This window comes from Saimiri boliviensis, chromosome 17 (assembly GCF_048565385.1).
Source record: "Saimiri boliviensis isolate mSaiBol1 chromosome 17, mSaiBol1.pri, whole genome shotgun sequence".
Classification (NCBI taxonomy): domain Eukaryota; kingdom Metazoa; phylum Chordata; class Mammalia; order Primates; family Cebidae; genus Saimiri; species Saimiri boliviensis.
The window spans coordinates 34,083,925-34,097,123 of NC_133465.1; the positions used below are offsets into that span (position 1 = coordinate 34,083,925).

The following is a 13,199-nucleotide window of genomic DNA, read 5'->3' on the forward strand; positions in this document are numbered from 1 at the left end:
GGTGACAGCTCAAGGAGGCTGCCTGCCGCAGCCGTCACCTCAAGCTGGAGAGAAGCGGGCATAGGGCAACCAATGGTGGAGGGCCAGGGCACTCCCCTTCCTCCCTTGGGAAAGGGCCAGAGGCAGCTTCTCTCTAGATGGTGGCATGCCCCAAGGTGCCTCCGTAGCAGGGCAGGTCCACTCTGAGGCCCTTGGTGCAGGGAGAGGGTTGAGTTTGGGAATCCACGTGTAGGCTGTTCCATGGTTTGCAGATTTCTTTCCAGGACTCTTCAGGTTGTAGATGGTGGTCTGTGATGTGGAGGAAAAATAGGTTTTAGGCTCCCGCTATGTCCCCTGGAGCGAGGGCTCTGACCACCTGTCCATTGGATTTTGTCTGGCAACCAGGTTGCATCAGGAGGTGTGAGCCCCAAGGGAGGGCTGGAGGATGTTGGACAGAGCGTGTGTGCAACCAGAGAGACGTGGGTGTTTGTGCCACACATGCTCTTGTGTGTATGCATTCAACATGTTCTCTCCGCTTCCCAGAGTAATGCTGGGGGCCCCAAGCCTGGGAATGGAGAGGGAGGTCCACCTGCCATGGCCGGGCCAGGGCCCCAAGACCAGGAGAGCCGCTGGAAGCAGTACCTGGAAGATGAGAGGATCGCGCTTTTCCTGCAAAATGAGGAGTTCATGAAGGAGCTGCAGCGGAACCGTGACTTCCTCCTCGCCCTGGAGAGAGGTGGGCAGTGCACGCAGCCACTTCTCCCTGGCTGAAGAAGGGAGGTGATGCCGGCTTTAGCCTTGGGGCTCAGGAAAGCACTGAGCTTGGGGCCAAGGGGGCCAGGTGCTTTCTGTCCTATGAGGCATGACTCCCACCAGGTTATCCCGTGGGAGCCCCAGAATTCTGCCAATGGGGACCTGCGTCACTGGCCACCCCTTTCTCCCTTGAGACTCAGAGGAAGGAGGGTGTACACTCTTAGGCCTTCTTCCCTTTGCACATCTGCTCTGTGCCAGGCACTGGCCTCGGCACAGGGCAGCAGGGAGAAGAGCACTGCCCGTCCTCACAGCACCAGCCCCAAGGCAGGCATGATGTGTCTGGAGCACTGAGAACAGAGTGACTGGCTCCATGGACGCCAGAGCGTGGGAAGCTCTTGAGTGGAAAGCCTTAGAGCAGGGGCTCTGGAACTCTGCGGGTATTTGGGTTGTCTGTGGGTTGGAGACCCAGCTCCCCAGCCTGGCTGCCTTTCCCCTGTCGGGTGGGAGTGTGTTTGGGCTGGAGGAAATGAGAGGGCCGTGGAGCTCTGTCGCTGTGATGGCCATAGCGTGAGAGCTTGTGTGTGTTAACTGATGGTGTGTTGGTGGGGGACGAGCAAGTTGTGCAGGGAGAAGGCTGAGCTGAGGCCCAAGGTGAGCCCCAGCTCTGCAGCCAAGGTGCTGGAAGTCTCAAGGCCTTTCCTTTATTGTTTATTTATTTATTTAGAGACACAGTGGCTCATTTCGCTCTTGTGGCCCAGGCTGGAGTGCAGTGGCTGTATCTCGGCTCACTGCAACCTCCACCTCCCAGGTTCAAGCGATTCCCTTGCCTCAGCCTCCCAAGTAGCTGGGATTCCAGGCACATACCACCACGCCTGGCTAATTTTTACATTTTTAGTAGAGACAGTGTTTCACCATGTTGGCCAGGCTGGTCTCAAACTCCTGACCTCAGGTGATCCACTCGCCTTAGCCTCCCAATGTACTGGGATTACAGACGTGATCCCATCACACTTGGCTGGGTCTTTCCTTTTAAATGAGAGTGTTTGGACTCTATAATCTCTCCATGTCCTTTTAATTCTGACATTCGAGATGGTTGTCAGGTAGTAGTTTCTTTCACTGCTGGTTCTTTGAGAGCTGGGAGATGTTGTATGCACTCATATTTTGGGTGCCTGTGTGCTCGTGTGATTTTGGGGACTCAGCTTCTAGCAACCTACCACGTCCCATCCCAGCCTGCCCCTGGGAGCCCAGGAGTTAACCTCCCTGACTCATGAATGTGGTCCTTTTCCAGATCGATTGAAATACGAATCCCAGAAATCTAAATCCAGCAGCGTGTCTGTCGGAAACGACTTTGGCTTTCCCTCTCCTGTCCCAGGTAACTTTGCCTTCTGGGGACGGGATGGAAACCTAGAGGCATGGCGCGGGGAGGAGAGGGAGGCTTACACCCAACTTTGCTTTGAATATTTGGAGTTTGGGAGTAGGGTGAAAAAACAGATGGTGGGAGGGGGCGTGGGCCTCCTCAGCAGGCTGGCGGGGCCGCTTCTGCCCCCACCTCCATATCCTCTCCATTTAGCAGCCCTGGGGTCTTTCCAGTCCAGCCACGGCTGGGCTTCTGAGCCCACAGCTGTGATCAAGTAACAGGCTGGCTGAACTCTCAACCTGTGCCTTGAGCGTTAGGCTAGTAAAGGACACGTGGCCGGGCGCAGTGGCTCACACCTGTAATCCCAATGTAAGACCCTTTGTCTCCACCAAAAAAATATAAAAAATTAGCTAGGCATAGTGGCATGTGCTTGTAGTACCACCTATTCAGGAGGCTGAGGTGGGAGGATCGTTTGAGCCCAGGAGGTTGAGGCTGCAGTGAGCTGTGATGATGCTACTGCACTCCAGCTTGGGTGACAAGAGTGAGACCTTGTCTTCAAAAAAAAAAAAAAAGAAAGAAAAGGACACATCATACCCCCAAAATGCCCCATAGTGGGACTCAGAGACTTGATAAGTCTTGGTCTCTGCCCTGGGGGATCTTATGGTCTTTTTTTTTTTTTTTTTGAGACGGAGTCTCGCTTTGTCACCCAGGCTGGAGTGCAATGCCATGATCTCGGCTCACTGCAGTCTCTAATTCCCAGGTTCAAGCAATTCCCCTGCCTCAGCCTCCTGAGTAACTGGGACTACAGGTGCACACCAACATGCCCAGCTAATTTTTTGTATTTTTTTTTTGGTAGAGACGGGGTTTCACCATGCTGGCCAGGCTGGTCTCAAACTCCTGACCTCGTGATCCGCCTGCTTCGGCCTCCCAAACAAAGTGTTGGGATTATAAGCATGAGCTACCATGCCCGGCCAATCTTATAATCTTGTAAGGAGAAATGCCCAGAAAACAGGTAGAACAAACTGGCAAAGCTGAGGACTTACCGATTTTAGCAAATGCATGGAAAAAAAGGAGGGCAGGATCAATCTGGGGAGTTCACTCATTCATTCATGACATAGCTGAGAATATCTGCCAGCTGTTAGGCCTTGCCCTAGGTGTTGGAGGAAGAGGAATTTCTAGCTTTGTGTACAAGGTGGTGGGAAGTAAGAATTGCCTGTAGGCCAGGCGCAGTGGCTCATACCTGTAATCCCAGCACGTTGGGAGGCTGAGGCGGATGGATCATGAGGTCAGGAGATCAAGACCATCATGGCCAACAAGGGTGGTGAAACCCCATCTCTACTAAAAGTACAAAAATTAGCTGAGTGTGGTGGCACGTGCCTGTAGTCCCTTGGGAGGCTGAGGCAGGAGAATCGCTTGAACCTGGGAGGTGGAGGTTGCTGTGAGTTCAGTTTCGCCACTGCACTCCAGCCTGGGCAACAGAGTGAGACTCTGCCCGCCACCAACACACACACTTCAGCCTGGGCAACAGAGTGAGACTCTGTCACACACACACACACACACACACACACACACACACACACAAACACGCACACAAGAATTGCCTGTAAAGAGGGCCATGCCCTTCTGCTCAGAAGCCCTAATGGCTGAAGGAGGATTGGGTGGGGGTGAGGAACACTGGAATGCGCAGACTACTGAGTTGAGCCACAGCTGGAAACTATGACGTGGTGCCTGTGTGTGAACAGTGGCCCCTGGTCAGTCAGTGCCTGCTTCCCCACACATACATGCTGCCCACATTGGGGAAAGGCTCTTGCCTGGAATAGACCTTGCATCATGCAGTAGAGTCGAGGGTGGAGGAGCAGAGGGATAGGGGGCTGAGCTGATCCCAGCTTGAAGGGAGAAAATCCTGTGGAACTGACTCATAAGCAGCAGGCTGGGAGCTTAGGCCTCAGCAGATGTGCAGCTGGGAGTTTTAAGCGGGAGCTTCTTGTCCTTGATCCTGAATTAACTAGAGATACCGGGGCTGCTGAGATGGATCAGAATGACTCAAAGGGGACTTAGCAGGCAAGGTGACTGGGGATTAACGGAGTTGCAGGACAGAGAGCAGGGGCTTCAGAAAGGCAGCAAAAGACCCAAGTGGGTGCTGAGCAAGCCTCGGAGACTCTGGGTGGCCAGCAGGGTTCTCATTCCAGAACCAGCCCCATTCTATTCCTACTCACTATGTAACTATCCAGAAACCCTGTGGCTGGGAGGGAGCGAGGGACAGGCTCGCCCTGGCAGGAAGGACAAGGGACTTGCTGCAGGTGAATGCCAGCTCTGAGCCAGCACCTCATTAGACTGTCATGTGAATGTCGGTGTGCAGTGCAGCAGGCCCATGGTTCGCTGACAAATGTTTCACAGCCAGCTGGCTGCAGTGGAAGCCTGATGTGTAGCGCTTGGTGACCGCCGTGGTGGAAATACGCCCAAGCTACCAGGGTGACTTCATGAAACGTGGAGTTGGTCAGAGGCTTGGACGGTTGGGAGCCCTCATGAGCTGGCTCTCCACACACACAGCAACCACTAGACCCTCCCCATTTTTACAGAGGCGGAAACACAGTCCACAAGGGGAAAGAGGAGCTCCTGGAACTCCACGTCCTCCTTGCTTTAAACTCGCTCCTGGCTGGGGAAGAAACCTGCTCTTTCTCTGCATTTGTCCGCAGACGGGAGGGTAGGGCTGGGACGGCGGCCGTGGCTGCCACACTGGGCAGCCTTCAACAGGTGTCTCCTTCCAGGAACTGGCGAAGCCAACCCTGCTGTGTCTGAAGATGCCTTATTCAGGGACAAGCTGAAACACATGGGAAAGTGTGAGTCCCACTCAGGCCCCGCTACCCTCCCGGCTTTTCTGAGACAGGCCCTGTGGCCACCCAGCGGGGAGGGAACCCCCCAGAACGTGTCACACAGCTGACTCTCGGTGAACCAAAGACTTTTTCATCACAGGCTGGCTCCCTCAGCCCTCCTGCCTCATTTCCCTCTAGAGCTGAGTCTAGATACAAATTAAGTGTTAAATCCTCCTGAGCCAGATGTCTGCAGAAAAATAACGTGCCGTACATGCTCTCACCCCAGTCCTCGTATTCATGTTCTCCGTGGCTTGAGGAGGCTTGGCCGGAGCTGACTGCACAGAAAGGCCTTTGCTAAGCCTCTGTGGCGGTGGGGCATCTTTCCACAAAGTCCCACCAGCATTGAATACCCACTTCCGCCGCTTGCCTTCCCGCCACTCAGACCCACAGCCATGTGTGAATGAGGCTGCCATCCTTTCAGGCTCCATTTCAGGGAAAATCTCGGATTAGTCATGGAAATCCCAGAACCAACTTTGGAGGTGGCTAGGGGAGGGGCAGGAAGGCGGTGGCGGCAGGAAAGTGAGCCAGGATGTGTTGCCGACAGGTGCCACTGGGAGGGAATTCTCAGATCTCCAGCGGCCTGCGGTCCCTGGGCCTGGCTCCCGGTGGCCTTAGCTGCCCCTGCAGGCTGACCCAGGAGGCAGCCACTCGATCCTGGGTGGTGTCCTCAGGGGTCTGCGATTCCTGTCACCTCTCCCTCCCCAGCTCCCACCCTTGCCTGCCCCTGCTCCCTACTCCAAGGGGTCTTGGTCGTCCCGCCTTTCCCACACCTGGGAGGAGGCCATCTGGTATGCTGGTGCTGAGAGAATGAGTCACAGGTCTCTCTGTCCCCAGCCACCCGGAGGAAGCTGTTTGAACTTGCCCGAGCCTTCTCAGAGAAAACCAAAATGAGGAAGTCAAAGAGGAAACACTTGTTGAGGCATCATTCGTATCCTTTGCAGCCTGGCACCGGAGAGGTGGGGGAGAGGGTGGAAGCCCAGGGCCACGGAGCACAACCTACACTGGACTCGCTGCAGCCCTGCCCTCCCCTGTGAGTGCCACCCCACTCTGTGGCCTCCCTCCCTCCTCCCCTCCCCTCCACAAGCTCAGCCACCAGTCCGCTGCCCATCTCCGGGTGCCAGCCAGGGACCGGGGTAGCAGCTCCTGACTCCCTTCTGTAGGCTCAGAAGTTGGCCTACAACTTATTTTTGGTCTGAGGTCACGTGTGTCTTGGGAGAAAAAGTGGTACTTCCATCGAAATCAAACCTCCCCTCATTTCTCTGGTTGAACTGGCGCACTCACTCCAAGCATGTTGGCCCTGCCTTCTCACTTTCAGTTCCTCCAGGAGAAATACGGCTTTCAACATTTTCACCCGAACTCCTGTCCACGCTTCTCAAACAGGGCCTAGGATATCAGAGGGGAACAGGGAGGAAGCGGTTTCTCCATCCCCAGAGATGTAAGCTGGATGAGAGCGTCAGAGCCTGTCCACGCTACTGACCTCAGGAAAAGGAGCCCGGGGGACAGTACTTGGGGTGGGGGGTCAGGTGGGTGTGGTGGATGCCTCCAGGGCTTGGAGGGGTGGGGCAGAGAGGGGGTGGGCCTGGGAGGATGAGGGTGGTGCCCCCTCATGGGACAGTTTTCCTGAATGGCCTGTCAGGCTGGGAGCTGCTGCATCAACAGCCAACCTCCTGGACGATGTGGAGGGCCACGTGTGTGGTGAGGCCGGAGGGGAGTCGTAAGCTCCCACTTCCCTGTGATTGCGATCTCCCAGCCGAGTTCCTGGGTGTTTCGTGGGAGCACCTGCCCTGTCCCCTGGAGGCACACATCGAGGGTTGGTGGGCAGTTGACCCAAAGAAATGGATCCCCCCCACTTGGTTGACATTGCATCTCCCTTCCTGCAACCCCAGAAAGGGGGCCCTAGCCCTCCTTCCACCTAGATGTTTACCTGTAGCATGAAGTGCCAGGTACTGTTTCTGGGAAATATTCTTTGGGGTGTGAGGGGGCAGACAGACCTACCCCCATGGGGGACCCTCACCCTGAGAACCAAGCCCTAGGCAGCTTCAGTCTGTGGGCCCAGAGGCTTCTCAGCTTTCACCCAGTCCCTTCCAAAGGCCACATGGGCCAGAAGACTCTGCCTCAGACCCTACCGGGCCCCCAGCTGGACCCTGATCCTCACGCCACATTCGAGGGTCCGGAGGCACCCAGAAACAGGGACTGGAAGGGCCTCAGAGGTCATCTAGGTAGTCCAGCTTTCCCATCCCATTTTATAGAGGAGGAAACAGGCCCGAAGAAAAGGGGAGAACTTGTCCAAGGTCTCGGAGCTCAGTGGTGGACCCCGGCCGGCGCCTGGGTGTCCTGCTGCCTCTCCCCCCGGACCCATGCATCGCCCACCTGGGGGGACTTGCATGGGCCCCAGATGAAGGGGACAGAGAGAGACGGGTCAGCTCTCTTGCCCAATCTGAGGGCCATGCGTGAGCGAGGCCCTCCAGGGTAGAGGCTGAGGCAGCTTCCCTCTCCTTCTCAGACGAAGACTTCCGGGGAAGGCGGCGGGAGGCACCCAAGGTGGAGGAAGGCCTGCGAGAAGGACAGTAAGAGGTAAGGCCTGGAGCCACAGCTGCCCAAGGCCAGGGCCACCACACTGTGCACCCCATCTGTCCTCCCAGGTGTCCAGAGGTGCTGGGCTTGGGCAGCTGGGTCGTGCAGGTCCCACGTGTCTTCCCTCATAGTCATGGCAGGGACACGGGCGTGGGAACTAGTCCATTGCATGCCTTTTCTTAGTTATTTATTCATTCGACAAAAGATAAGCACACCTGCCTATGACAGATGCTGAGAACAGGAAGACAAAATCAGCGTTGACCTTGAAGAGTTTACAGTCCAGTTGAGAAGACAGTCGAGGACACACATAGCACACTAAGACGACAATTTAGGAAAAACTGGCTGGGCGCAGTGTCTCAACGCCTATAATTCCAGTACTTTGGGAGGCCCAGGTGGGTGGGTCCCCTGAGGTCAGGAGTTTGAGACCAGCCTGGCCAACATGGTGAAACCCTATCTTTATGAAAATTACAAAAATTAGCCTGGCGTGGTGGCAGCGCCTGTAATCCCAGCTACTTGGAGACTGAGGCAGGAGAATCAGTTGAATTCGGGAGGCAGAGATTGCAGTGAGCCTAGATCGAGCCATTGCACTCCAGCCTGGGCAACAAGAGTGAAACTCCATCTCAAAGAAAGAAAAAAGACAAAAGAGAAACTGAGGTGATCTCAAGCTGGCTGTGCACACACAGAGCTCTCTCCAGCCCCTGCTTGGGTTGGGTTGGTGTCTGCCACACCAGGATGAGGAAACCCCTCCTGAGGCAGTGGTTTCTGGCTGAAGCCCTGGGGCTCCAAGCCATTTCTCCTCCTCTCTTCCTGTGCCCTCTCTGGGGACTCCTCCAGGACTCGCCAGGACAGCTGTCCCCCTTTCAGCCCCCTTTCCCATGGGAGAGGGGAAGCTACCCAGCTCTTCCACCACCGGTCTGGTGCCAGTGGGCAGCATCTACAAGGCTTTCTTGAGCTGGTGGTGCGGCAGGTATGGCCCTGTGTCAGACCATGGAGAAATCCTTGCTGCCCTCAGGATAGTCATAGTGGAGGTGAGAGAAACCAAGGATCAGTAAATACAAGCGCCCTCTCCCCTCTGCCTGGGCAGCTGGCCCCACGCTCCCTCCACCCAACTCCCTGCCACACCTCCCAGCAGGCACTGCAGCCCCCTCCTTAACCATCAGGCTTTCCTCAAACCCAGAGCCGCAGCCCCCTTCCCACCTCCCTGGAGTACCCAGATACAGCCTGCCAGGGAAACGCCTCCACGGCCACTGCACCCCCTTCTCCTTCCTCCTGGTCCCCAGGGAAAATGGGTCCTGTCCGAACCACCTTACATCAGAACTTTGCCCACCATTTTTTTTTTTCTTTTTTTGAGACAGAGTCTCGCTCTGTTGCCCAGGCTGGAGTGCAGTGGTGCCATCTCAGCTCACTGCAGCCTCCACCTCCTGGGTTCAAGTGATTCTCCTGCCTCAGGCTCCAGAGTAGCTGGGATTACAGGCACCTGTTACCATGCCTGGCTGTTTTTTTATGTTTATTTGTTTTTTATTTTTTTAGTAGAGACAGATTTTCACCATGTTGGCCAGGCTGGTTTCAAACTTCTGATCTGAGGTGATCTACCCACCTGGACCTCCCGAAGTGCTAGGATTACAGGTGTGAGCCACGACAGCCAGCCTCATCATTCACTCCTGTCCTAAGGGCTTCCAGCTTGTCCCTTTCCAGTTCCTTCTGCAAGTTCACATCCTCTTCCTCCTCCCCTTAAAAACCAAGGGTCCTTGTGTCTCCCTTGCCATCTTTCTTCATCCAGTGCAGGCTGGCAGCTCCTCCCACCACCTGGACTGACCTAGAGGTCACCCAGCGGTTCCAGGGCCTTGCCCTCTTCTGCATTCTCCTGGTGCTTCTCCCCACATACTGCCCCGATCTTTCCTGAAACTGCCCTCCCTTGGCTCTTGTGACCCCAGGAAGCCTGGTTCGCCTTCCTCTCTCCAGGCTCCTGTGGCTCTGCCCACTGCTTCAGTACTGGCTCTCCTTGTTGCTCTGCCCTTGACCGTCTTCGAAGTCTTCTCACTGCCCACTCTGGCACTGCCTCTGCCCTCTTTTATAGCACCAGCAACACTTCTGCGCATCTGGCTCCTACATCTGAATCTCCATCGCACTTAACACTTCCGGAGCTGCTTCTTGTCCCCAGCTGCACCCAAGATTTTCTTTTCAGCCTTGGATGTCAACTCAGTCTCTCTTCCTGACTTCCCCCTTTAATTCTCTCTCTCTCTCTCTTTTTTTTTTTTGAGACAGAGCCTTGCTCTGTCACCCAGGCTGGAGTGTAGTGGCTCAATCTCAGTTCACCACAACCTCTGCCTCCCAGTTCAAGTGATTCTCCTGCCTCAGCCTCCAGAGTAGCTGGGATTACAGGTGTAAGCTACCACGCCTGGCTAATTTTTGCATTTTTAGTAGAGACGGGGTTTCACCATGTTGGCCAGGCTGGTCTCGGATTCCTGACCTCAAGTGATCCTCCTGCCTTGGCCTCCCAAAGTGCTGAGATTACAGGCGTGAGCCACCACGTGCAGCCTCATTCTCTTTTCTGTTCCTTCCATCACCACCCTCACAGAAGCTCGTCACCTAGGTCACAGCCCAGTTCTCACTGCACCTACCACCAAAACACCACTTTAGTTCCATTTCTCCGATGCCCTTTTTTCTTTTCTTTTCTTTCTTTCTTTCTTTTCTTTTTTTTTTTTTTTTTTTTTTTTTTTTTTTTTTTGAGACAGAGTCTTGTTCTTTCACCCAGGCTAGAGTACAGTGGCGTGATCTTGGCTCACTACAACCTCCCCCTCCCAAGTTCAAGCAATTCTCCTGCCTCAGCCTCCCGAGTACCTGGGATTACAGGCACATGCCACCATGCCTGGCTAATTTTTGTGTTTTTAGTAGAGATGAGGTTTCACCATGCTGGCAAGGCTGATCTCGAAGCCCTGACCTCATGATCCACCCACTTTGGCCTCCCAAAGTTCTGGGACTACCGGCGTGAGCCACCGCACCCCACCTGAATGAGTCTTCTGAGTCAAGTCTTAGGAACTCTTCAGCCTGGTGTCAGGCCTACCAAGTTCTGCCCCCAGTTTACCTTTCTCCCCCTACAGGTCTCTGTGGCCTACCTCCCCTGAGCTAAGACATATTAGAATGGGCCAGGTACCCTCCCACCTTGAAGCCCTCACTGACAGCTGCTTCCCCGAGAATTCTATTCCCCCACTCCATCTCCTGCTGCCAGAATCCCTGCAGCTTGGCAAGCTGGAATAGTTCTAGGAATTTGAATGGGGAAGATGGCCCAGGCAAAGTTCCATGGTTGACCTCGAGTCCCTGGAGAAAGGAGAGGGCTTCAGTCTTTGGTAACTTCTGCCCCAAACTGTCTCTCCAGAAACGAGTGTCCAGGAAAGACCATTGGGCTCCTGCGGAAAAGACTCCTCCCATCCCCTTTTTCTCCCCACCAGATGCCAGCAGCTCTTCCTTGCCAGAGACGATCTGACCCGGTGGGGGCAGCTGGAGAGCAACACTGGCCCCCAGCTGAAGGGCCCAGCTGCAGCCAGACAGACGGTGCTTGAGAACCGAGGCCCAGCGATCCTCCAGCCACAGTCCAGCCCAGCCACTGCCACTTTTCACGGGACTTAGAAACTTCGGAGTTGCTGCCTCGCAATTGGAGGAAGGACCTGGGGCCCCTAAAGGCAGCAGCAAGTTACAGCCCCTTTTGTAGCCAGGCATTCCTATGGTCAATGAGTGAAAATGCAGGAACAAACCTCCCTTAAAAAAAAAAAAATCCAGAAAGCAGATCAAAGTTGGAATATGGAAAAGGGCAAGAAGATCCCACCAGAGGCTCTTCTGTCTGAAAGTGGAGTCCCTGCCTCCCTCCCTTCCCCTTTTCTCCTGTCACAGACTCTGCCTGAGCCCCTGTTCCAGTCCTCAGCTCCCTCTGGGCACTTGTGCCCTCCCTCCCATGGCTTCCTGTAGCTCATCCTTCCCCTGGGGCTGCTGGCCCAGCACACAAGCCTTGCACCCAGCCTGGGAGGGAGGTCCCTGACCAGTCCCTCGGGCCTGTGAGGAGCTATGGGCTACTGCAGAGAGCATCTGCCGACTGCCCTGTCTGGGCTCATCAGGCTGCTGCCGTTAGGGATGGGCATGTGCCCAGCAGCTCCTCACTACCCAGCAGGGATGGGGAAGGTGGCCACTCCAGAGCGGGAGGACTCTGAGGAGGCAGGGTCTTTAATTTGGCAGCAGACAAAAGCCAGTTCTGGAGTCACACCACGGTGGGGGCTCACAGGGCCTCTGACTCCCCAGCTGGACTGGAAGTCCTGCTGTCCGAGGGCGGGCAGCAGTGGCCCCGGAGTGACCCCTTGAGCAGGTGCAGGGCTGAAGAGCAAGGCCCAGAAGCCGACAGCCTGGATGGGAGTGCCTAGGGCCGAAGGGCTTGCTGGGTGCCCCTGAGAAGAGTGGGTGATTTAAGGAGCAGAACTCCGGATTCTAGGAACGCTTACACGGCACCGACCACTGCCACGGGGAGGGAGGCTGCCCAGCCTGCCGCCGCGCCCTGGACGTCAGAGCGCGCCGACCTTCTGGAGAGCCGGGAAGCCTGATCAGGCACAGGGCTTCAGCAGGGCTTTGGGAGGTTGGGAGTGGGATCCGATTCTTGGTAGGGCCCCGGGTGGCCTTAGTGGCCCCAAGATCACGAGGGGGTAGCAAAGGTGAGCCCGTGATCGAACCTCATCCCGCTCACCTGCCCGGACTCCCGAGGCCGAGCTTCCCTTTGTTGGGGAGGGCCAGGACGCGCCGCTGCCGCCAAGCGTGACCAAGTTTGGAAACGCGCAAGGGGCAGGGGACGCTGGTTCAGGCGGCCCTGCCGAGGAGCCGCCGCCCCCCTCCGCTGCTTCCCACGCCAGGCCTGGGGCCCTGGAGGGAAGGGGAGGTCTCTGAGGAGCTCCTCCGGCGCCCAGCTTGAGTTCCCGACGGGTTTCTGAGCCTTCCCTGCGCCAGGACTGGGCGCACGGTGGGGGAATCCCTAGCCCCATGTCTGTGAGTGTTGCTTTATTTTTTTCCTCCTATGTGTGGGTTTTTTCTTGGAGCTGTTTCATAGGAATTCCTGTAATAAAGACTTGGTGTTCTCTTGGTGCTCTGATGTAGCCAGCAGCGTGGGCTGGACCCTCCTGCTCCCTCCTGGCCTGGGGCAGGGTTTGTCCCCTGGAGCCCCACGCGCATCCCTAGGGTATCCTGGCCTTGCCTGCCCCATTCACCCGCAGCCCTCTGCCTGCACTCCCAAGGGGACACCTGAGGCTTTGGTGTGGACCTGCCGGCAGGCTGTGTGGAGCGCTGTCGCCTTCCTGTTTGTGCCGGGACAGTAAACCGCTTGTTCATGGGCAAGGGAGACACCATGGGGAAAGCCAGTCTGTTGCGAAAGCTCCAGACCATCACCTCCCTAAATAAACAGCTTCTGGATTAAAGGCAGACTGGAGGCTGCAGGAAGTGAAATTTCAGACTATAAAGGGAACTGAGAGATCTCTCCTTCCCCCTTCTCCCCAGCTCAGCTGGCCGACCTCCTGCCACAGGGACAGGCCTCTCAATGCCAAAAGAGGAAGCTGGTGCCGATTCCAGACAGCACAGTTCTCAAGGTCGATGTTTTTCCTTGCATTGAGCCAACGGCCTCCTGGGGCTTCCAACCA

At 56.0% G+C, this 13,199-nt stretch overlaps 1 protein-coding gene across 5 annotated transcripts in view; it reads left to right on the forward strand.

Annotated features, from left to right (window-relative positions):
* CUEDC1 (CUE domain containing 1) overlaps positions 1-12,662 on the forward strand; it is a 95,751-nt gene extending 83,089 nt beyond the window's left edge. For 4 of the 5 annotated variants that reach the window (XM_039476622.2, XM_039476621.2, XM_039476624.2 and 1 more), the window contains exons 5-11: positions 523-715; positions 2,018-2,101; positions 4,855-4,926; positions 5,794-5,887; positions 6,596-6,654; positions 7,463-7,533; positions 10,983-12,662. In XM_039476622.2, coding sequence (XP_039332556.1) covers positions 523-715; positions 2,018-2,101; positions 4,855-4,926; positions 5,794-5,887; positions 6,596-6,654; positions 7,463-7,530 — 570 coding nt within the window. In that variant the 3' untranslated portion in view covers positions 7,531-7,533; positions 10,983-12,662. Of the gene's footprint in view, positions 1-522; positions 716-2,017; positions 2,102-4,854; positions 4,927-5,793; positions 5,888-6,595; positions 6,655-7,462; positions 7,534-10,909 lie in introns of all 5 variants that reach the window. The other variant, XM_074388536.1, reaches the window with a different exon arrangement.
* Positions 12,663-13,199: the final 537 nt, after the last annotated feature.